The sequence below is a fragment of the Lithobates pipiens genome, unplaced genomic scaffold (assembly GCF_037356315.1).
Source record: "Lithobates pipiens isolate NorthernLeopardFrog02 unplaced genomic scaffold, aLitPip1_a1.2 Scaffold_13, whole genome shotgun sequence".
Lineage (NCBI taxonomy): Eukaryota > Metazoa > Chordata > Amphibia > Anura > Ranidae > Lithobates > Lithobates pipiens.
The window spans coordinates 514,885,405-514,907,355 of NW_027507718.1; the positions used below are offsets into that span (position 1 = coordinate 514,885,405).

Sequence of the window (21,951 nt, forward strand, 5' to 3'; positions counted from 1 at the left end):
CTGCTAGAAAGCTGAACATGAAGAGGAACTTCATCTTTCAGCATGTCGACCCAAAGCATACATCCAAATCAACAAAGGAATGGCTTCACCAGAAGATGATTAAAGTTTTGGAATGGTCCAGCCAGAGCCCAGACCTAAATCCGATTGAGAATCTATGGGGTGATGTGAGGGCTGTGCACAGGAGATGCCCTCACAATCTGACAGATTTGGAGTGTGTTTGCAAAGAAGAGCGGGCAAATATTGCCAAGTCAAGATGTGCCATGCTAATAGACTCATACCCAAAAAGACAGAGTGCTGTAATAAAATTAAAAGGTGCTTCAACAAAGTATTAGTAAGGGTGTGCACACTTATGCAGCCATATTTTTATTTTTTTATTTTTACTTCCCTCCAACTAAAAGATGTGTTTGCTGTTCAACTGAGATTTACAGTTTTTTTAGGTCACATTAAAGTTGTAAAAAGTTCCAAAATTATTCATCTATCTCATTTTTTTACATCACAGAAACCTGACATTTTAACAGGGGTGTGTATACTTTTTATATCCACTGTATGCCCATCTCTCCCCTCTGCTGCCTATTCGCAGAAGCCTTTGTATGTAAAGACTGGCTTTCCCGTAATACAAAGGCTTTTGTGAATGGGCAGAAGTAGGGGAGGGGCAGACATAGCATTTTCAGAGACTTTGCTCTTGAAGGAACTAAGACCATGTTGAGCAGCATCTGAACTCTGAAAGTTCTCTTCCTGGAGCAAAAGAAACTTATAGCAGAACGCTCCTGCGCATGAGTAGACTGTCTCTATAGTGGCTGTGTTGCCTTAGACAATAAGGATAATTTCTTTAGATGCCTTGCTGCCCTGTAGGACTGGGGTTGTCCTGACCGTACTGAATAAAATAAAAAAAAGGTGGCATTGGCTTAGTACATTATCCAACATACATTTATTTAAATAAAAAATAAATAAAAAAGAAAATGGGTAAAATTCCTACTCACAAACCTGAATGAAAAGATCGCCCAATAAGCCACATGCGTGGCTGATCTTACCAAGATCGCCTCGAACACCAAGCCGGGGTAAAGGGGCCCAAATCCAGGTCCCTGCTGGCTGATGTGTTTCAAAGGGCAAAGGGCAAACCTTCTTTCTCAGATCCTTATTCAGCTTGATGTCCCAGGGGATCTCAGAAAGATCAGCCATGCACGTGGCTTGTTGAGCAATCTTTTCATTCAAGCTTGTGAGTAGGCATTTTAACCATTTTTATTGAAATAGAGATTTGAAATCACTTTTAAAAATCCCCCCCCCCCCCCCCCCCCCAGCAGTCCTGGCTATGGCCATCTTGACTAAGGGCAGATGATCAATTTAGCATATATTTCCTGGAATCCATCTACCCCTAGCTCAAGCATACAAGCAGGAGAGGGTGTGCTTAGCTGAGAGAGCCACTTCTCCCGTACTGAAGACTCCTGGGATGTATGACATCATTTTCCTAGCCGTGGAGACCAGGAAGTATCTGAAGAAATGTAAAAAAAAAGAGGAAGTTTAAAAGTAGTATATATGATTTGCTGCTAGTATTAGTAAATAGGTAGAAAAGTATGAGGATTAAAAACAGTCAATGCTGATTGCGAGAGTGAAGTTCCACTTTGAGGAACTGCATATCACTGTGGTCGGACAATAACCACATAAACACAGCTGTATGTTTTTCAATGTTTTCCTGTTATTTGCAGAATTTACAAGATCTTAATGTTTTGTAAAGTGAACAATTAAATATAAAAGGGATCCCGGTGGCAAATAAATGCACAGACTATAGAAAAGAAGGAGACTGCAAGGCGTTGCTAGGATGAATAGGATGCGCTTGAATGGCAGACAGCAGAGCAGGGGATGTCTGACGTCCTTTTCTCCATCCCAGCAGCAATCAGGCGGCTATTGTTCCAGGTCTCTTTCACGGGAAGGAGAGCATTACTAGCTATGTGCCGAGCCCGTCCCAGAGAAAACGCAAGCCAAGGAAGAAGTGTGGCAAACAGATGGCAAAGGAGATGCCGAGCGCTCAAGTGGCGTGCGCAACTTTACGCCTGACCAAGATCGTTAGGTGGCCGTCTGCTTGCCGAATAAACACGCCGTACGTCTACAAACACAGGACTTACACGCCAGCACATAGGATGATTAGAGTTTAAGTATTCTCTGAAAGCACATGGGTGGAGGAAATGGGGCTTTACCTGCACAATTCAAACATGAACTTTGTCTGTATCCTAAATACCTTGAAGGGAATGCAAAGGCTTTTCTATGTTTTTATTAGATGTACATGTCAAATGTGCATGGCATGATCCAATCAGTCAGTGTTAATGCTTGAAAACCCTTGTTTGTGTGTATAGTTGAAATTACAATAGAGGTGAATTTTTGTGCACCACCACACCTATATGAGTTTGTTAGATATCACATTCCAATATCATGGGCAAACATATAGAGGGAAAGCTCCCCCGACTCCCCAACGAACATTGAGGCTACAACGGCAAATTTTGGAGGGTGTCCATAAAATTTGTGCCCCATTCAGCCAAAATGGCATTTGTGAGGTTGGAGAAAACCTGGCTCACAGTCGGGGGTTCTAATTCATCCCAATGGTGTTCAGTATGGTTGAGGTCAGGGCTCTGTGCAGGACACTTGAGTTCCTCCACACCAAACTGGGGTTGATTTACTAAAACTGAAGAATGAAAAATCTGGTGCAGTACTGCATAGAAACCAACCAGCTTCCAGTTTGTTTCGTCAAAGCTTAATTGAACAAGCTTAAGTTAGAAGCCGATCGGCTACCATATACAAATGCACCGGATTCTGAGTGCTAAAGTTTTAGTAAATATTCCCCATGATGTCTTAATGGAGCTGGAGCACAGGCACACTGTTATTCTGGAACAGAACAAGGACTTTACCCACACTGTGACCACAAAGTGGGAAGAGCACACCTAAAATGTCTTTGCATGTTGTAGGATTAACAGTACCCTTCACTGGAAACACCTGAACTCCATAACATGGGGGGGGGGGATGTCCCCACATGGCTAGATATACAGTGTATGAGTGAACAATAACACCGTGGCTAAGTGGTTAGTGCTTCCTCCTAGCAGCATTACTAGGGACGTTGGTTTGAGAAACTCCTAAACCTTTTATTTTAACAATATAGTGTATATGTGAAGCTTTTATATTTTATATATATATATATATATATATATATATATCTATATATATCTATATATATATATATATCTATATATATATATCTATCCACATACACACACATATATATACATACATATATATATATATATATACATACATGCATACATATATACACACATATACATACACACACATATATATTAGGGCTGATACGGATTTAAATTTTCGTGTTGGATTCATTTTTTTTTATTTTATTTTTTTTATCGTTTAATCGACTAATTTTGATTAATTATAACCCACATACAGAACCAACTACTTTTAGCTGACCTCCTTGCATTGCAACTCTGCAATAGTCAGTGGTAAATGTGGTATACCCTATATACCAGTGATATGCAATTAGTTGACCTCCAGCTGTTGCAAAACTACAAGTCCCATCATGCCTCTACCTCTGGGTGTCATGCTTGTGGCCGTCAGAGTCTTGCTATGCCTCATGGGATTTGTAGTTCTGAAACAGCTGAAGGTCCACTAATTGCATATCCTTGCTATATACAATCACCTGACACTAGTTAGTTTCCACAATCCATGACTTAACTTCACACAAATAAGTTTTAAATTCAAACTGTGGCACTGATGCAAGTCTTTTTTTTCCCCACAATAGCGTGACAATCACGCCACCTCCGGTCTAACTAATCACTCTCACCTTATGGCATGGACCCCTGTGCAAACAGGTGGTCATGCAAGCGGGTATCAAAAGGGTTAACACGGACCATAACCTTCTCACAGGTCTCCTTAGATCTCAGCAGGTCATGGATAGAAATAAAAGATCTAAGTGCTCACCGCTTAAGTATAAGATTTAATTTTTGTGTTCAAACACAAACTACTCACATAAAGATAATAAAAACACAGCAAGTAAAGCCGACAATCGCGTTAGTTCCGTAGGGCAGCAGCGGGTGACGTCATGCGTAGCTCCTCCCCCCGTATGCGTTACGTTCAATCAGAACTTCAAAGTCACCGGACTCCTCCCCCCTTCCCTTCGTTAACAGACGGAGCCACTTGGAGAAAGACGAAGGAGTCCAGTCACGTCGATGTCCGTGACATCACCAGATCTCCGATGGAACTCCCTGAAGCCGGCGGAGAGGCGAGTACTGATCAAAAGAATTTTGATCGATTATTTATATATATATATATATATATAAAAACATAAATACACAAATATACACACACGCACCGTCTTGATCCCCTTCAACCTGGATTTCGCCCACAACACACAACAGACACTGCTCTCCTAAAACAATTTGCTAACAGCAAAAACCAATTGACATGATTCTGTACCCCTACTTCTGGACCTTTTGGCTGCCTTTGATACAGTTGACCACCCCCTCCTCCTCAAAAAAACAAAAACAAAAAAAAATAACTTTACTCCTTTGGCCTCTGCGACTACTCTCTTCTCTGGCTCTCATCCTACCTATCCCACCACACCTTCAGTGTCACTTACAATTCTACTGTCAGGGTCCACCCAAGGTTCTGTTCTTGGTTCTCTCTTCTTCTTAATTTACACCTCCTCTCTGGGTCAGCTGGTAGCCTCCCATGGCGTTCAGCATCATTTCACTTTCAATAGATTTTTATTGAAAAAATGTAAAAAAAAAAAAAAAAGTGCAAAACATGCTATATGAGAACTTTTTGAACTTCAAGATAGTGGACAGCTAGAATGCAGCTGCCGAGAATGTAAAAACATCCAACAATATATATTGCTTAAAGTGTTTGTAAACCCATCTGGAAAAAAAAAAAGCAACCTGCAAGGCAAAGGCATAATGAGCTAGTATGCATAGCATACTAGCTCATTATGAATAACTTACCTGAGAACGAAGCCCCCGAAGCGGTCCTCTGTCTTCATGTCCGCCACTACCATGGATCCCGGAGTGACTCCCGGGTCTCGCTGCTCCGGCGCTGTGATTCTCCAGAGCAGCGATGACATCACTCCCGCGCATGCACACGGGAGCTGACACTCGCGGCATATCGCCGCGATCTGCAGCCTGCCCAGTGTGCCTGCACGTCGCTGTCTATGGCGCATGCGCGGTAGACAGCGGCGGCTGTCTTTTTGTAAATATCTCCTAAACCGTATAGGTTTAGGAGATATTTATTGGACCTACAGATAAGCCTTAATTGTATCTACGGGGTCCATATCCAGGAGAATTTATTTTGCATGTCCAGTAGGATTCTGGTCAATTTCTCATTAGCAAAGAACCCGTCAATCCTCTGATGAACTTCCTCTAAAGAAACAAATTGTTTCTTCCAGGCTTTGGCAATGGTCTGTTTGCTGCTAACGAAATGTAGGTCACCAACTTGAATTGGGTGTTTTCGTAAAATCTGAAGTTTTAAGGTGTAATAGAGAATGGCTTTCAATATCAATTCTATGCCCACACCCAAATGCATCTCTCTACCCCTCAACTCATCCCATCAGTCTCCTCACGCATCACCAATTTACTGACCAACATAGCCTGGATGTCACGCCACTTCCTCAAACTTAACTTGTCATAACATTTCCTCCCCCACGTGCCTCTTCCCTTGATTTTTCTGTCAAGATTAATGGCACAACCATCAACCCGTTCCCCCATGCCAGGGTGCTAGGTGTCATCCTGTACTCTCCCTTTCAGGCCCACATTCAATCAATGTCCAAAGCTTGGTGCCATATCTTCACAATATGTCCCTTCCTAACCAATGACAGCACAGAGCTCCTAATTTACTCCCTGGTTATCTCTCACATTGACTACTGTGACTCTCCTCATTGGCTTACCCTCACATAGGTTTTCCCTTCTCATCCACCTTATCAACCGCTCAGTGTCTGCTATTACTCTCTGCAATCCCTCCACTGGCTTCCACTCACCCAACAAATTAAATTCAAAATACGAACAATAACTTACAAAGCCATGCACAACTCTGCACCTAGCTACATCACTAATCTAGTCTCAAAATACCAACCAAATTGTCCTCGTTTCCTCCCAAGACCTCCCAAGGTCTCTAGGTCCCTTGTCATCTCTCCCATGCTCGCCTCCAGGACTTCTCCAGAGCCTCTCCCATCCTATGGAATTCCCTACCCCAATCTGTCCCAACTATCACCCACTCTATCCACTTTTAGGCAATGCCCTAAAATGTTTCTCTTCAGAGAAGCCTATCCTGCCTTTACCTAACTGCACTTTTCTTCATCAACCCATCCCCCACAGTTATTACGCTCTTGCATCACTTGACCCACCCCTTTTAGACTGTAAGCTCCAACAAGCAGGGCGCTCCGATTCCTCCTGTATTGAATTGTATTGTAATCCTGTCTGCTCTCATATTGTAAAGCGCTGCGCAAACTGTTGGCGCTAAATCTTGTATAATAATAAAGCACTGTGTACATTGATGGTGCTATACAAGTACTTGTAATAGCTAAAATAAGAGGGCAGCCATATTTGCTCATTATATACTCTAACTCTGCTCTTGGGAGGAGTTGTGCAATTAACAAAACGCCTTGATGGGTGGATGTCAGTCTGGAGGAATAGGCATTCCTAGGCAGCAGGGGTCAAGTTCTGGGGTAAAAAGTGTGGGAACTCCCACCCAAGATCCACTTGCCCACCATAAAATTTTTTTTTTAAAAATGATACGCTCATATGCACGAACGCTTCAAAAGTGGTATTTTTCATCCAATTTTCGTATTGTGGGTATGAAGCTAAACTGTTAGTACAAAAAATAAATAAAACAACAACAATCCTCAATAAACAAATTTGATAATTCTCTGAATAATCAGCATTCATTCAATTGTGCTTCCATGCAAATGTGAACATCATGTTCTGATCTTTATTGGGGAATGTTATTTTGTATATAGAGTGTTTATGTGGTGAGTTTACACTTTTCATTGAACAGAGTTTGGATAACACAGGGTTAAACGGAAAGGTCATAAATGAACTGCACATTATCTGTACGGAATGCTTGGGGAGATAGTGATGTGTTCCTGCTTAGGAGATGTATGTTAGCTTGGGGTGCTGCAAACTCTGCAGGGCTCCAACACACACTCGCTGCTATTCCAACCCTTCACATATTTCCACATAAACTTCCCTCCTGCCATTCTAACCATCAGCTAGCTGTGATTGACAGGCAGATCGAAGCGGAGGCTGTCATGGAGCCCCCTACTGGCAATGCCTCAATGGTCAGGTGTGCGGCACTTACTATTGCGAGCTGTGTGCCTACCACACAGCTTACATACTTCAAAGTCTTGTAGGACGCGGCTGCTAATGGGAACTGAGTTCCTGTTGTGAAAAAAGTACAGGAACTCCGTTCCCATGTGTTCCCGCAGGACTTGAACCCTGCTATGCAGGGCATATTTGCATGCAGCCTGCCCTAGGTAATGCCCACATATAATGCTGATCCTCCATGATTGAAAGAACTGAAATCAAATTAAAATGGGCACAACAGGGACAGCCAGGCTGGTTTTGAAAGTGCTACAAGATGCTGGACATCCTCCAGGCAGGTATGAGACGGGCTCTAGCTGACTTCTTGCAGCTTCTAATGCACATGGTAAAAAGCTCACAGTGTGCAGTGTAATCAGAGTTAGGTCGGCCACAGGTGGTTCGAATCTAGGCCAGTTCAGCAGGTTGTAGTTATGGGCAGGCTGATTGTACTGAAGTTGATTGATCAATCAACTTGAGTACAATCAGCCTGTCAGATTCTTCAAGCAATTATTGCCAAAATAATCATCATGTTTTCTCCTGGCCGGGAAGGCTCCCCCACCAGGAGAGCACAATAATTCCATAGGACAGTGACTGTGCTGATGGGGGAAAATTGGAAAACCGCTCCATCTATGGCTGGCTTAAGGAGAGGAGCTTGTACAAGTGTGATAGACTGAAGATAAGGCTGGAGTTCAGCTTTGACAAGTGCACTAAATAAGGAGAATAGGCATTTTTTCCCCAATAAGGAGACAGCTCTTGTATGTGTGTATTGGGACTCTTGGTAATGGGAGTGTCTCCTAGGTACAAGAGAATATTCCTCTATACTTGTGAATTGTATGCGGTCTTGTTACAAAGCGAGCTCTGAACCAAATGTAAATATTGCAATATTATCTATAATACCAGGATCAATAAAATCAGACGTTCTTCACCATATGACAAACAGCCGCCAGAACAATAATTGCTCGAAAATGGCCAAAAAAAGTCCTACAATAGAGGAATGGGGTTGTGAACTGAATGAAATACAATATACAGAGGAACAAATAAGTAGAGAAAAGAACACAAGAAATCAAAGACCAATAAATATGGCAACAATGGAAGGAGTTTCGGTTCTCAATGATGCAATATTTACAATAAGGAATATACCACCTTAGAGAGATAGATATAAAAAAGAAAAAGGGGGAAGGGATTAAGAAAATTTTATTTTTTTCCCTTTGTTATACAGTATTTTGTGTTAATGTAGATGAATAGAAGATAATAATATGATCCTGTGCAAAAGACAAGAGAAAAGATATAAAGAATAGAAATCTTAGTCCTTTGTCAGAGATACAGGATATCATGTAGAGTTCTTGTAGTAAAATATGTGAGTGTATTTTTATTTTTTTTCCGTAAAATGTTTATTTATTTTCAAAGAAAAAGTATAACAAGCTGGACTTGATGTACTAAATAGACAAAGTACAGCTCGGTATCACAGACAGTTACAATGAGAATAATAATACAGGTGAACAGTCAAACAGAACTTAGAGTCAAAGTTAGGACCTGAGGTGACCCAGCATCTCTTGTTCGAACTGAACTCAGTGCTATTCCCCCTACGTCTCTACACCTTTTCGTTTCCTCCCCGAGATTGCAATTACAGTAAGTGTTAAGGGGTGTCTTTTCAGGGGTAAGTCTCTTGTCTCGGGGATATTCACTGGCCTATAGTAATCGGTCTGCTCCCCCGAGATCCATTGGAAGGAAGTGGTGAGTGGGCGGTAATACATCAGCTGGAAGGGAGGCGTAGGGGACCAGAGAGGGGTTCACCTAGTCAGTAGGAAGCCGTCAACCGTTCGAGGGGATGGGCGTCTGCGTCAAAGGTCGGCCCCCTGCGAGGGGGGATAGTGGGGGTGAGAGAAAGAAAGAAGGGGTGTGAAAGAGAGGATAGTAAAAGAGGAGATGGGGGGTAGGTGGTGGATACATAGGTTCGGAAGGGGATCTTCTCTCCGGACTCCCCCAGTTGTCCATGTGCAGAATGAGGAGAGGGAACGATAAAGCAGCCTGGCCCATATAACCTGGGACCGAGCGAGCGGTGTTGTGAGTCAAGGCGGGGCGATTCCCCAGATCAGACGGGCGATTGCCCAGCAAGTGAAGGGCTAGTCGGATTGACCCCGGAGTTTAAGGAGTTACAGCTTCGAAAACGTGTCCATTTATCCCAGATCTGTGCGAATTTATGCGGGGAGTCTTTAGCAATGTAAATGAGTTCCTCAATCTCTGCTATCCTTGCTACCCTTTTTTAACCAGTCATTTGTGGAGGGGACAGTGGGAGACCCCCAATGGATTGGGATGCAAAGTTTGGCAGCATTGAGTAGGTGCAAGCCTGGGGAGTTCATATATGTGTGGTTTGGGATTGAAGTGTGATGGAGGAGCATGCGGGCTGCCGTAAAATCAATAGGGCTGTCAGTAATGGAACTGGATATGCTGTTCACCTGGGCCCAGAAGTTCTGGATACTGGGACATGACCACCATATGTGTAGTAGGGATCCATCATTACCTAAGCATCTCCAGCATTTGTTAGGTATCTCTGGGTTAAACTTATTAACTAGATCAGGTGTTCGATACAATCTGGAAATAAGTTTGAAGTTGTTCTCTTGGGTATTCACGTTCAGAGAACCCTTATGCGTGATGAGAAAGATTTTTTCCCACTCTTCTTCCGAGATCTCCATTTGCAGATCCCTTTCCCAAGCTAGGCAAGCTTTCCAGTTTTTTGGTGATTTGGACTGGGAGAAGAGTGAGTGGGCCGTCGAGATTAGATGACGCTGGGGTGAGGCTTGTGAACAGAGAGTCTCAAAAGGTGTCAGCGAGTGTATTTTTTTTTAATTTGTATAACTTGTTCATAAAACTAATAAAAAAACGATTGAAAACAAAGCAAGCTCTGTACCCACCTCTGTAAGGCCAACATTCTTTCTCTTAATGACATTCTGCAGGCAGTTGCTGAGTGTTCGGGTCAGTAGTAAATTTGTGGATTTTCTGATCATATCGTCCACTTCCGTAGAGCTAAAATATGACAAATATAAAAAGGAATATATAAAGCCTAGAGGTGATTCAGTTCGCATTGTGCGCTATACAAGTATTTCATTAATTCATTCATTCAAGCCAGGCTCCTCTAATCATATACATACAACATGTACAAACACGAAGTTTCGATTAGTTTGTAAAGGTGCTCAAACCAAGAAAAACTGAAAACAGGAAACAATTATTACTCTCTTCCTTTACATCAGTGATCTGCAGGTAGAAGTAAACCTTTGCTGTGATCAGGTAATGTCCATAGTTCGATTCTTTTTATTTTTTTTATTTCAGCAGGCTGGACATTGTATTCTGACAGCGGGATTCTTTGCTCTCAGACTACACTGAACAGGGGCAGCCGCTGATCATCCAAAGTTTTCCAGCAAGTCAATCTCACAATCGTCTTCTGTTGAATGGGGATGGCCACACATGCATCGATATTTGGCTGGTTTGACAACAGAACAAAATATAGTCTTTATCCAGCTTAAATAGTGGTTGTAAATGGCAGAAGGTTTTTTTTTTTATCTTAATGCATTAAGATAGAAAGCCTTCTGTGTGCAGCCCCCCCACCTCCTTAATACTTACCTGAGCCCACCTAGATCCAGTGACGTTGCACAAGAGAGTCGGCTGCCTACGACTCTCCCTCCTCATTGTCAGAGAGCAGCGAAGCACAACTGGCTCCTGCTGCTGTCAATCATATTCAGCGAGCCTATGAGAAGAGAGGGGGTGGAGTGGGGCCAGGGCTCCGTGTCTGATTGGACACAGGAACCTGTGGCTCAGCTGCCCCCCATAGCAAGCTGCTTGCTGTGGGGGCACTCAACAGGAGGGAGGGGCCAGGAGCCCCCCCCCCCCCCCCGAAAAGGGACAAGAGAAGAGGAGGATCAGGGCTGCTCTGTGCAAAATCACTACACAGATCAGGTAAGTGTGATTTGTTTGTTATTTTTAACTTCCAGAGTGTGTAAGGTGTGTTAAAGTTGAAGGAAGTGTAAATGGCCCTAAAAAATAAAAATAAAAACACACAATCTCTGGTCAGGAATTGAGCTGTGATTGCTGAGAGAGATTGGAGGACTGCCATAATATGACGACTTGTAACCTCCATAAAAGAATGAACTATGGATTCTGGTCTAGGGGCAGACGGAGCACGTTCAGTAATTATGATGGCGAGCTCCAAGTGTAAGCTATGCCAGTTATCCTGTAATTAGCTGAAGGGAGACGAGGCCATGAAAGTCACGTCATGCAGGAACCCCTGACGTTCACATAGAAATGGAATTCAGCTAAGTGTAATATCAATGAACGGGAACAAAAGCCTGGCTAATGTAAGCTGCTTTGATCTGTCAGCAGCCCTCCAGAAGGTCAGAAAAGGACAAGCGGGGGTTATCTCCTGAGATGGAGGCAGCTTACTCCAATATCAGGCGGAGAGCCTCGGGGTCGCATGACCTTTTTCGCCCTTATCCTCCTGCAGCCGATAAGCGCTGGAGATTAGCGGTCTGGACATGAACTGGGTAAATACAAGGAAAGCCTAGCCACTTACCTGACACCACAACATGGGGGCTAGAGGGATGGGTAGAAGTGTCAGAGGAAGATCAATAGAGCCATCATGTTACACAGTGAGACCCCCGCTCCTAATGCTATGTGCCAGACACAACCAGTATGAGACAGCTGGAGTTCTCTTCCACCAGCTGTAATAATGTATGAGAAGAGCCGCTACAAGGAAGCCCTTTCCACCTTTCAAGCTCATGAAAGTGCCCTGGAGCTGATGCCGTGCTGCTTGCATCAGATAAAGACTATCATTATGTGGATCCCCTCTCACCTCTATTAAATGTTTTGTTTTGTTTTTTTTACCTTGTGAAGCAAGATACAATCTCCTAAGTGATCATAGCTGTATTAGTGAAGATGCAACAAAAACAATTGAGCTTTGTCCTTGATACTGTTTTTTGATCTCCATTAGATGGCAGGAAGCTGCTGTGACACACCGGGCGCACGCACAGTCACCTGCGGGCATACTATTGCCGTAGATTTGTGCACAGGCGCATGCACGGAAGAATGCATGCACTCGTAGGAGTGCATCCACAGTCTCTATTGGCGCCAGAGGGCATATTTAAAAAGGATGTTCTGACTTCTGCTCAGCGCTGACTGGCCTTCAGATGCTTCCTTGTGCCCTGCTTGTATCCTGTATACCCAGGTCTGGATTAAGAGCATCATGGGCCACCTGCTAAGGATTTTGGTGGACCTTTTTATGGAAAAAAAGTTCCACTTCCGTGGAAGGAAGGCTCGGGCTGTTGGTACCCCCCCCCCCCCCAACTTCTTCATGCCCTGGAAAAGGTGTCTGGAAGCACTGGAAATCTCTATGGGGACAGAGACTGTTCCCGCAGAGATCGTCAGTGCTCCATTGCTCTCAGAGACTGCGGGTCCCACAGAGATTGCCTGACAAAGATGCCACTGCTCCCAACAGAGACGGTTTCAGAGAATTCTGTCACAGAGACCACCTCCACATCCCAGACCCACAGATCACAGAGACCGCCCCACAGGTCACAAAGACCGCCCCCCAGCCCTCACTGTCTAGGAGAGAGAAGCACCAGTGCTGTAAGAGCAGCAGAAGAGAGACATCTGGAAATGTGAAGGGGGAGCTTTCTGTATACCAGTACTCCCCAAATATTTCGCTGTGCAATTAAATCTGCCTCCTTCACGTGCCCGCACAGCAACCACGTTCACTGACAGTGTGTGCACATCGTTGGGTGGAGCAGACGCAGCAGGGATAGGACAGGGAGGAAGAGCAATCATGCCTCCTCCGTCCTCTTCATGTAGCACTAAGATGTGCCGATCCTGTGTCTCAATCGGCACAGAACAATGCACCCGTTCCCAGGCCGAAACTCTTGGGGTCAGCAATGACAGGAGGATAAAGTAGCAGCGGTAATATCGCTGCTGATAGAACTCATTGTATTACACTGTGTGTGTGTATGTGTGACAGGGGGGTCTTTATTTAGGTAGGGGCCTGGAGCTGCAGCTCCAATAGCCCCCAAGTTAATCCAGCTCTGTGTATACCCGTTGCTGACCTGGCTTGCTATTGACCTGACCTGGCTATGCTTCTGATCATCGGTTCTTGCCTTCGGCTTACTCCTGACTTCGCTCCTGTCTGATGCCTTGGTACCTCGCTGTCCACTCGTTGCCGACTCCGGCTATCCTTCGGACCACGCTCCTGTTTGGCTTCACGTTACTTCCGAGTGTCTGCGCTGGCTCCCCCTCATCCAAGCTCCAGTGGACACAACGTTCTCCTGTCTTAAGCCTGCGGGGAGCTCTGGCAAGCCACGCATCCTGAACCTGCAGCCCTGGTGGAGTGTCCCTTTAACCTTGGCTAATTTATCCGGCATCATCACGGTTCCTGATCTGACGTTCTGCCTGAATTACAAGTCTTCAACTCCAGCCACAATCTCTAGAATCAACACCTACAGGCATGCATGCTCCTCCTGCCCATTGGCACCATCTGTTTCACTCTCAGCGGGGCCTGGGCTGGAGATACAAGGAGAGGACGACCTCATAATTTCAGTCTACTGCCAGATACATGACATAAGCATCCAAATTTTCAGGACAAGTTTTGGGGAGTGTTCCCCCTTCTTCAAGGTTTAAGCAGTGCTGCTTTGACCCTGAAGGAGCGTATGCCACAAAAGCTTGTCCCGTAATGTTGGATGCTAATGCAAAAAAAAAAAAAAAAGGATCATGGACAGTACTCAATTGCTCAGGTGTGGAGGATTACCAATTCAGTGCTGAAGATGTGCCACAGCCAGTCACCGCATGCCAAAGTGGCTCCTCTTCTCAATCTTGAGAGGTTCTATTGGACAACCAATTGGAAGGGTCCATCTAATGAAGACATTGACTACCCAAAGAAGGACCCCACATCATAAACAGAAGAGGAAAGAGGACCCAGGACTAAACATCCATATGAGGCTGGGATAAGTGTCCTGCAAGGGCACCATTGTCTAGTGTCAAAATTGCACCTGAAAGGAAAGGATCACCTATGCTCCATGCATTCTGAAGTATATATGACTACAAACCCATGAGAACCGTGTAGATTCGTTTACCTTAAATGTAAGTCCTCAGAGAACTTCAGACAGGCGTAGATAAATTCCTTAATTTGACTGTAGATTTTTGGCACAAATTCAGAAAAGGGAAATTTTCTTGGAAAGGGTTGCTGCACAAAAAAAGAGAAAATCAGATACTTGTATGGACAGAGGATGTTATCCTTTTTTTTAACATCTGAACTTCTAGTATAAAAGGCACCTTCACTTGAATGCTTGCTTTACATCAATTATTTACTGTGTCCTTGTAGAGCCACAGGCCCAGGCTATACAGACAGCCTTGACTTTCTTCTAAGTGCTGCTCACAAGTAGTCCTAAAGCCGGCCATAGATGGTTCAAACCTCTCCGAAGTCTGAATCGGCCGAGATCTGAACCATGTATGTGGAAGGCTGATTGCACCCAAGTTGATATCAATCGACTGACTCGTGTACAAGGGTACAACCAGCATGCCAACTTTTTCATGGGATTATTGCCAGCAGCTACAGTGATGCCCGCCCCCCCCCCCCTCCCCCAACAACCAGCATGCCAACGTTTTCATGGGATTATTGCCAGCAGCTACAGTGATCACCCCCCCACCTCATTCCCTGCTGGGAGAACACAGCTCTGCAGAAAGGATTCACCCACCAACACACAGTCACAGTGTTGATGGGAAAATCCTTCCCGCAGAGCTATTGTGTTCTCTCAGGAATGGAATGGATGGGGGGTGTTGCTGGCAATGATTGCATGAAAAAGTTGGCATGCTGGTTGTACCCTTGTACTAAAGTCTATCATCCAGGTTGCAGGAATGAAAATTGCACCATTAATGGCTGGCTTAAGCCTCATCTCTGTAACTTCACAGCCCCATTTCAGAGCGTCTACTGTGATTCTGGCACTGGACTATTGAATTGTGCAGGAGAAGGATTGGTAACGGGAAGGTGGAGCTTAGTGCCCATTTGGGTAGAAGTCTGGACCCACGAGATATACAGGGATTAGTATTCATAGAGAGACTGACTGGAACGCTAAAGCAGGTCCTTGCACGCATGAAAAAGTAGCTATACTTAATAGGTATTCTTAGAGGAAACTATTTAAAGTGGAACTTCACTCTTTCAATCAACATTGATCATTTTTAATCCTTCGGCTCCTAGCATTAGTAGCTAGATATGAATGAAAGTATATCATGTTTACTCGTTTTTTTTTTGTTTTTTTTTTACACTTCTTTGGTTACTTCCTTGTTTCTTGCCTAGGCAAATTAGGTCATACAGCTGTGGTCAAAAGTTTTCATAATGATATATATTAATTTTCACAAAGTCTGATGCCTCAGTTTTTATGATGGAAATTTGCATATACTCCAGAATGTTATGAAGAGTGATCAGATGAATTGCAAAGTCCCTCTTTGCCATGTAAATTAACTTAATCCAAAAAAATTAAAATAAACAAAATTCCTTTGCATTTCAGCCCTGCCACAAAAAGAGCAGCTAACATGTCAGTGATTCTCTCGTTAACACAGATGTCAGTGAAAATCTGTGATGCCGATTGAGTTAGAACAACAGGTGGGAGGCTTTAAAAGGAGGGTGGTGCTTGAAATCATTGTTCTTCCTCTGTTAACCATTGTTACCTGCAAGGAAACACGTGCAGTCATCATTGCTTTGCACAAAAAGGAATTCACAGGCATGGATATTGCTGCTACTAAGATTGAACCTAAATCAACCATTTATCGGATCATCAAGAACATCAAGGAGATGTGTTCAACTGTTGTGAAGAAGGCTTCAGTGCGCCCAAGAAAGTCCAGCAAGTGCCAGGACCGTCTCCTATAGATGATTCAGCTGCAGGATCGGAGCACCACTAGTGCAGAGCTTGTTCAGGAATGGCAGCAGACAGGTTTGAGTACATCTGCACACATAGTAAGGAGAAGACTTTTGAAGGCTAGTCTGGTGTCAAAAATGGAATCAAAGAAGCCAATTATCTCCAGAAAAAAACATCAGGGAATGACTGATATTCTGCAAAAGATACAGGGACTGGACTGCTGAGGACTGGGGTAAAGTCATTTTCTCTGATGAATCCCCTTTCCCATTGTTTGGGGCATCCTGAAAAAACCCTGTCCAGAGAAGAAAAGGTGAGCTCTACCATCAGTCCTGTGTCATGCCAACAGTAAAGCATTCTGAGACCATTCATGTGTGGGGTTGCTTCTCAGCCAAGGGAGTGTGGGGCTCCCTCACAATTTTGCCTAAAAACACAGCCATGAATAAGGAATGGTACAAACACATCCTCCGAGAGCAACTTCTCCCAACCATCACAGTTTGGTGAGGATCAATGCCTTTTCCAGCATGATGGAGCACCTTGACATAAGGCAAAAGTGATAAGTGGCTTGGGGAACAAAACCTAAAAATTTTGGGTCCATAACCAGGAAGCTCCCCAGACCTTAATCCCATTGAGAACTTGTGGTCAATCCTCAAGAGGAGGGTGAACAAAAAAAAACGCCTCACAAATTCTAACAAACTCTAAGCATCAATTATGCAAGAATGGGCTGCCAGTCAGTCAGGATATAGCCCAGAGGTTGATTGACAGAATGCCAGGGCAAATTGTAGAAGTCTTTAAAAAGAAGGGTTAATACTGCAAATATTGACTCTTTGCATAAACTTAATGTCATTGTCAATAAAAGACTTTGACACTTATGAAATGCTTGTAATTATACTTCAGTATACCATAGTAACTTCTGACAAAAACTAAACTAATCTAAACACACTGAGGCAGCAGACTTTGTGAAAATTAATATTTGTGTCTTTCTCAAAACTTTTGGTCAGGGCTGTACATGCCAGGAGTCTTCAGGAGGGGAGGAGAGGTTCTCTCAGCTAGGCACACCCTCCTGTCTGCATGCCTGAGCCAAGGGCAGATGGATTTCCAGGACTTAAATGCTACATGAATCATTGCCCTTACTCAAGATGGCCAGGGCCAGAGATGCTAGGGGGGAGGATGTGCTACAAAGTGATTTCTCAACAAAATAAAGCATGGAGACATGGGTGGATGGGGGGGGGGGGGGGGGGGAGTTTACTTTGAATATTAAAAATTAATTAAAATAGTGATTTTAGTTTGTGATGCTCAGATGCAGTGTAGTTCCACTTTAAGACCCGACAGGTTAACTGTACCTCGTACAGCAGAAAATGTTCTTCCAACGGTCAGGATTGTATGGGGCCCAATGCAGCTCTTAGCCCTTGTACACACGGTCGGACATTCCTACGGAAAATGTCCGATCAGACCGTGTTGTCGGACAATCCGACCGTGTGTGGGCTTCATCTGACTTTTTCCGTCGGAACGTCCAAAGTTTGAGAGTTGGATATAAATATTTTCCGACAATATGATCCGATCGGACTTTGTACGTTCGTTTGTAGAGAATTCCGATCGAACAAAGTGCCATGCATGCTCAGATCAAATTCTTAGACCAAAGCCATCGGCTACTAGCCTGAACGTAGTCCCGTCATAACTAAATAACGTCATCACGTTACAAACGATCGGACTTTCCGACAACTTTGTCCTGTATGCAACACCAGTTTCAGACAAAAGCCGATGGATTTTGTTGTCGGAATGTCCGACCGCATGTACAAGGGCTTACACATTCTCTGGTGGAGGTATACGGGGATAGCCGCATTTGCAAGAGGAGGCTGGGAGAGGTTTCTGTATTAGGTGGACGAGTTGCTTACTAGAGGCAAGATGCAGACCTGGTTTTCTTGTCCAAAGCGATTGCAGTCAGATGCATGTATTACATTAAATGCACATAAAAATGTTCAGGAAAAGTGTGGCAGTCTACCTCTGCTCTTTGTGGGCAGTTGGGGAAACATGCCACGGTTGTAAAAGCACAGAGGACTACAGTGCAACACCGTGGTCATAAAGAATTCATTGTGTTTGGATTATATGTGATGGTAATCAGTGCCTGTTTTACCTTTTCTAACTCCGGGTCCTGGAAAGGGAACTGACCCAATATCTTCCTATATACAGTCTCATCACTCACAGGGATAGGGCTGTAGTTATCTGCATCCAGTATGTTCCTGTATACAAAAAAAAACAAAAAACGGATTATACTTTATACTACTGTTCCTTTCTCTCCGTACAAATTTATTTTAAGTAGAACTATAGGCAAAACTTTTTTTTTTCCTTTTCTTTTTAGATAAAGTGAGGGCTTTAATCCCTGTTATATTAATTTTCCACCATCTGTGTCCCACTCATGAGATTTCCCTTCACCTCCTGTCCCATAACCAAACAGCAAGTGAAACGGAAATCCCTGTAAATCAAGAGAATTCCTTGGGGACCCCCAAGTAACCAGAACTAGTGTCCCCATTGGAAGCTTTCCCCTCTATTCAGTGGCAACTGGTGGGAATTTTTTTCCCTAACTCCCCCTAGGTCGGTAGCACTTACCCCATCACCGGCGGCTTCCCCTGCTCGGTGGCGGCAGCCTCACATCCTTCTGCTCTCCATGGTTCATCATGGCGGCTTCCATTTCACTCCTCCACCTCGGCAGTGGCCAATCGGGTGTCTTCTCTTTTCATCCACTTGGAAAATGGGTCTCCCACCCGCTTCTGATTGACCGGATTGAGGATCAGTGTTTCAAAAGCGAATATTCATTTGCTTTTTTGTAACACACCTAGGATCGGAGCGCATTCTCTGTGACCTGAGCCCACCCTATTTTGATGCCTATTAGAGCCTCTGGCTCTAATCAGGTGCTTAAAAATAAAATTAAAAAAACCCTGGCTGCTGCAATTCATGCGCCCGGTGCTGGATTAACATAGGTGCTATTGGAGCTGCAGCTCCAGGCCCCTACCCTAATAAAAGCCCAGCCACCCAAAAAGAATAGACTGGTCATGGGAAGCAATGGGCCAACAGGGAGAGCTCTCCCCTGACTGGCCCTGCATTCCGCATGTACCACCTGGGCAGGGTGGTGGGATTGATAATGGATGTCACATTAGCAGTCCTAATGGAACCTGGGGCACGGCCATGCAGGGCTCTTACAGAAATATGGGTCTTTCATAGTGTTAGGCCTGTGCAGCTGCACTCTTTCAGCTCACACCAATGTATGGCCTTACAGGAACCTGGCCAATTAAATGCCAGGCTTATATAGTGTTACTCCTGTGCGGCTGCGCCCTTTAGAGTTTGGGCACACGCCAACACAGGCTCTTGGAAACACAGAAGGATGCCCAGTAAAAGGTCCACCAAAATCCTCAGCACCAAGCACATGATGCTCTTAATCCGACCCTGGCGGCTGTAGATAGATTAATGCTATGCATGAATCGATCTATTGCATATAGGGGCTGGTGTGGAGAGAGGGGGTGGAGCCTGGGCGTCCAACCACTGCTTCTATTACTTTTCTGGGGACAACCCAAAACTAGGGATTTTCGTTTACTAGTTATACTTTCAGTCTGGTCAGATCAAAAACAAGACATTATGTGGCCATTCTGTATTTGGATGAAAGCCACACCAGTTATGTAATGAATCGAAAGTCCTTTGAGAATGTCTTATTTGACAAAACGTGTCAGTGCGGAGCCACACATGTGACATCACGAACTGGGTGTGTCCTTCACAGAGATTTTGATGTAATTATACACCGCTTTAAAAAAGGGGGGGGGGGGGGGGAAGATATTTGGGACTTTAAAAGGAGGCAGTGAATGGATAGGTTTAAATGTCTCCACCACTGTTACACATATAAAAAGAGAAGAGGGGTTTGGGACTTTAAATGAAGCACACAACTAAAAATAGACAGAAATAACAGTATGTGATAACACGTTTAATGGTTCGTATTAAATATACATTTAATTCATGACAAAATACACTTGAAAATATTAGTATATCAATATATAACACCTTAATAATTCATATATATGTACACATATGCCAAGATAACTCAGAACGTATAATAGATATTAATATGTAACCCAAAATTCTCTGGTTCAATATGAACATGCCAGTATAAAATAGAGCTGCACAACTAATTGTTAAATACCGATCTCGATTCGCCCCCCCCCCCCCCCCGAAGATCTATATTGCAGTGTTTCCCAATTCTTTCATTTAAGTATAGAGAGTTCTCTGCGCACTGCCAGGAAGTTTAACCACTTAAAGTCTAAACCTTTTTCTGACACTTGTTTCTTACAGTTAAAATCAGGGGGGTTTTTTTGCTAGAAAATTACTTGGAACCCCAAACATTATATACATATTTTTTTAGCAGAGGCCCTAGGGAATAAAATGGCGATTGTTGCAATATTGTATGTCGCACTGTATTTGCAGTGGTCATTCAAAAGCAATTTTATGGGGAAAAATACACTTCAATGAAAAAAAAAAAAATATTTTGTTTAATGTGAAACACGATCTTACGCTATGAGAATCATGAGAGAATCGTGATCTATATTCTAAGCAAAAAAAAAATAATCACCATTCTCATTTTAGCCAGTCTCATGCAGCTCTAATATAAAATGGTTCATGATTCTCAAATAGTACTCTGCTGTTGAACACATAAATTGCAATGACTTAGCATCAGAAAGGAGCACTACGCGTTTCGTGGATATCTTCCACTCATCAGGAGCAGATGTGGAATAGATGTCTCTACAATGAAATATACGAATGACTAAATTATCGACTAGTTGGTAAAGGAGGAGATAAAAGGATGGGGGTGGACAACAAACTCAATCCCAACACTCTTATTTACAAATAATAGTAGTTTATTTGTTGTTGGAATATGTGTACCTATATGAATTATTAAGGTGTTATATATTGATACTAATATTTTTAAGTGTATTTTGTCATTAATTGTATAGTATACCAAACATTTCAAGGATTGGAAATTTAAAAAGGTGCAAATGTATTTAAGAGACATTAAAATCCATATGTAAACATAAAAAACGTGTCCTGAATGACCATACAATACATAAACAAATGCAGACTGATTGAATCTCTACATGTTTCACCACATCATTGGCTTCTTCAGGAGAATTGTTATCAGGCACTGTATAGTCAATGGATATATGTAAAAAATATACAAGCTCCAGAGTCATAGGGATGGATCAGTTGGATCGATTGGTAAAACCATAGAGAGAGGTAGATAAATGCTCACTAAGGGCCCATCAGAGGCCAGCAGTTGTAGAAAACTCCTCCTGCTGTGGAAAGACCATCAACGTCCTCTCCTATGATGATTCAGCACAGGAGAGGGAGAGGACGTTGGTGATCTTCCCACCGCAGCACTCCTTGGGTGGCTCTATACGAATTGGAGCTGTATCAACATACCCTGTGTGGCTTCCTTTGTTATGTGGGAAGTGAATCTAAACTTGGATGTTAACGAGTTTATGGTATTTAGGAGCTGTTTTCTACAACTGCTGGCCTCAGACCCTTAGTGAGCGCTTTTCTACCTCTCTCTATGGTTTTACCAATTGACCCAACCCTATGACTCTGGAGCTTGTAGATTTTTCAAATGTATCCATTGACTATACAGTGACTGTGATAACATTTCTCCTAAAGAAGCCAATGATGTGGCGAAACATGTAGAA

General features: G+C 43.5%; 1 protein-coding gene across 2 annotated transcripts in view; it reads right to left on the reverse strand.

Annotated features, from left to right (window-relative positions):
• Positions 1-21,951, reverse strand: part of EXOC6B (exocyst complex component 6B) — a 440,636-nt gene that overhangs the window by 175,015 nt on the left and 243,670 nt on the right. For both annotated transcript variants that reach the window (XM_077478074.1, XM_077478073.1), the window contains exons 14-16: positions 18,366-18,471; positions 14,456-14,565; positions 10,259-10,370 (exon numbers count right to left, since the gene is read on the reverse strand). In XM_077478074.1, coding sequence (XP_077334200.1) covers positions 10,259-10,370; positions 14,456-14,565; positions 18,366-18,471 — 328 coding nt within the window. The remainder of the gene's footprint in view (positions 1-10,258; positions 10,371-14,455; positions 14,566-18,365; positions 18,472-21,951) is intronic.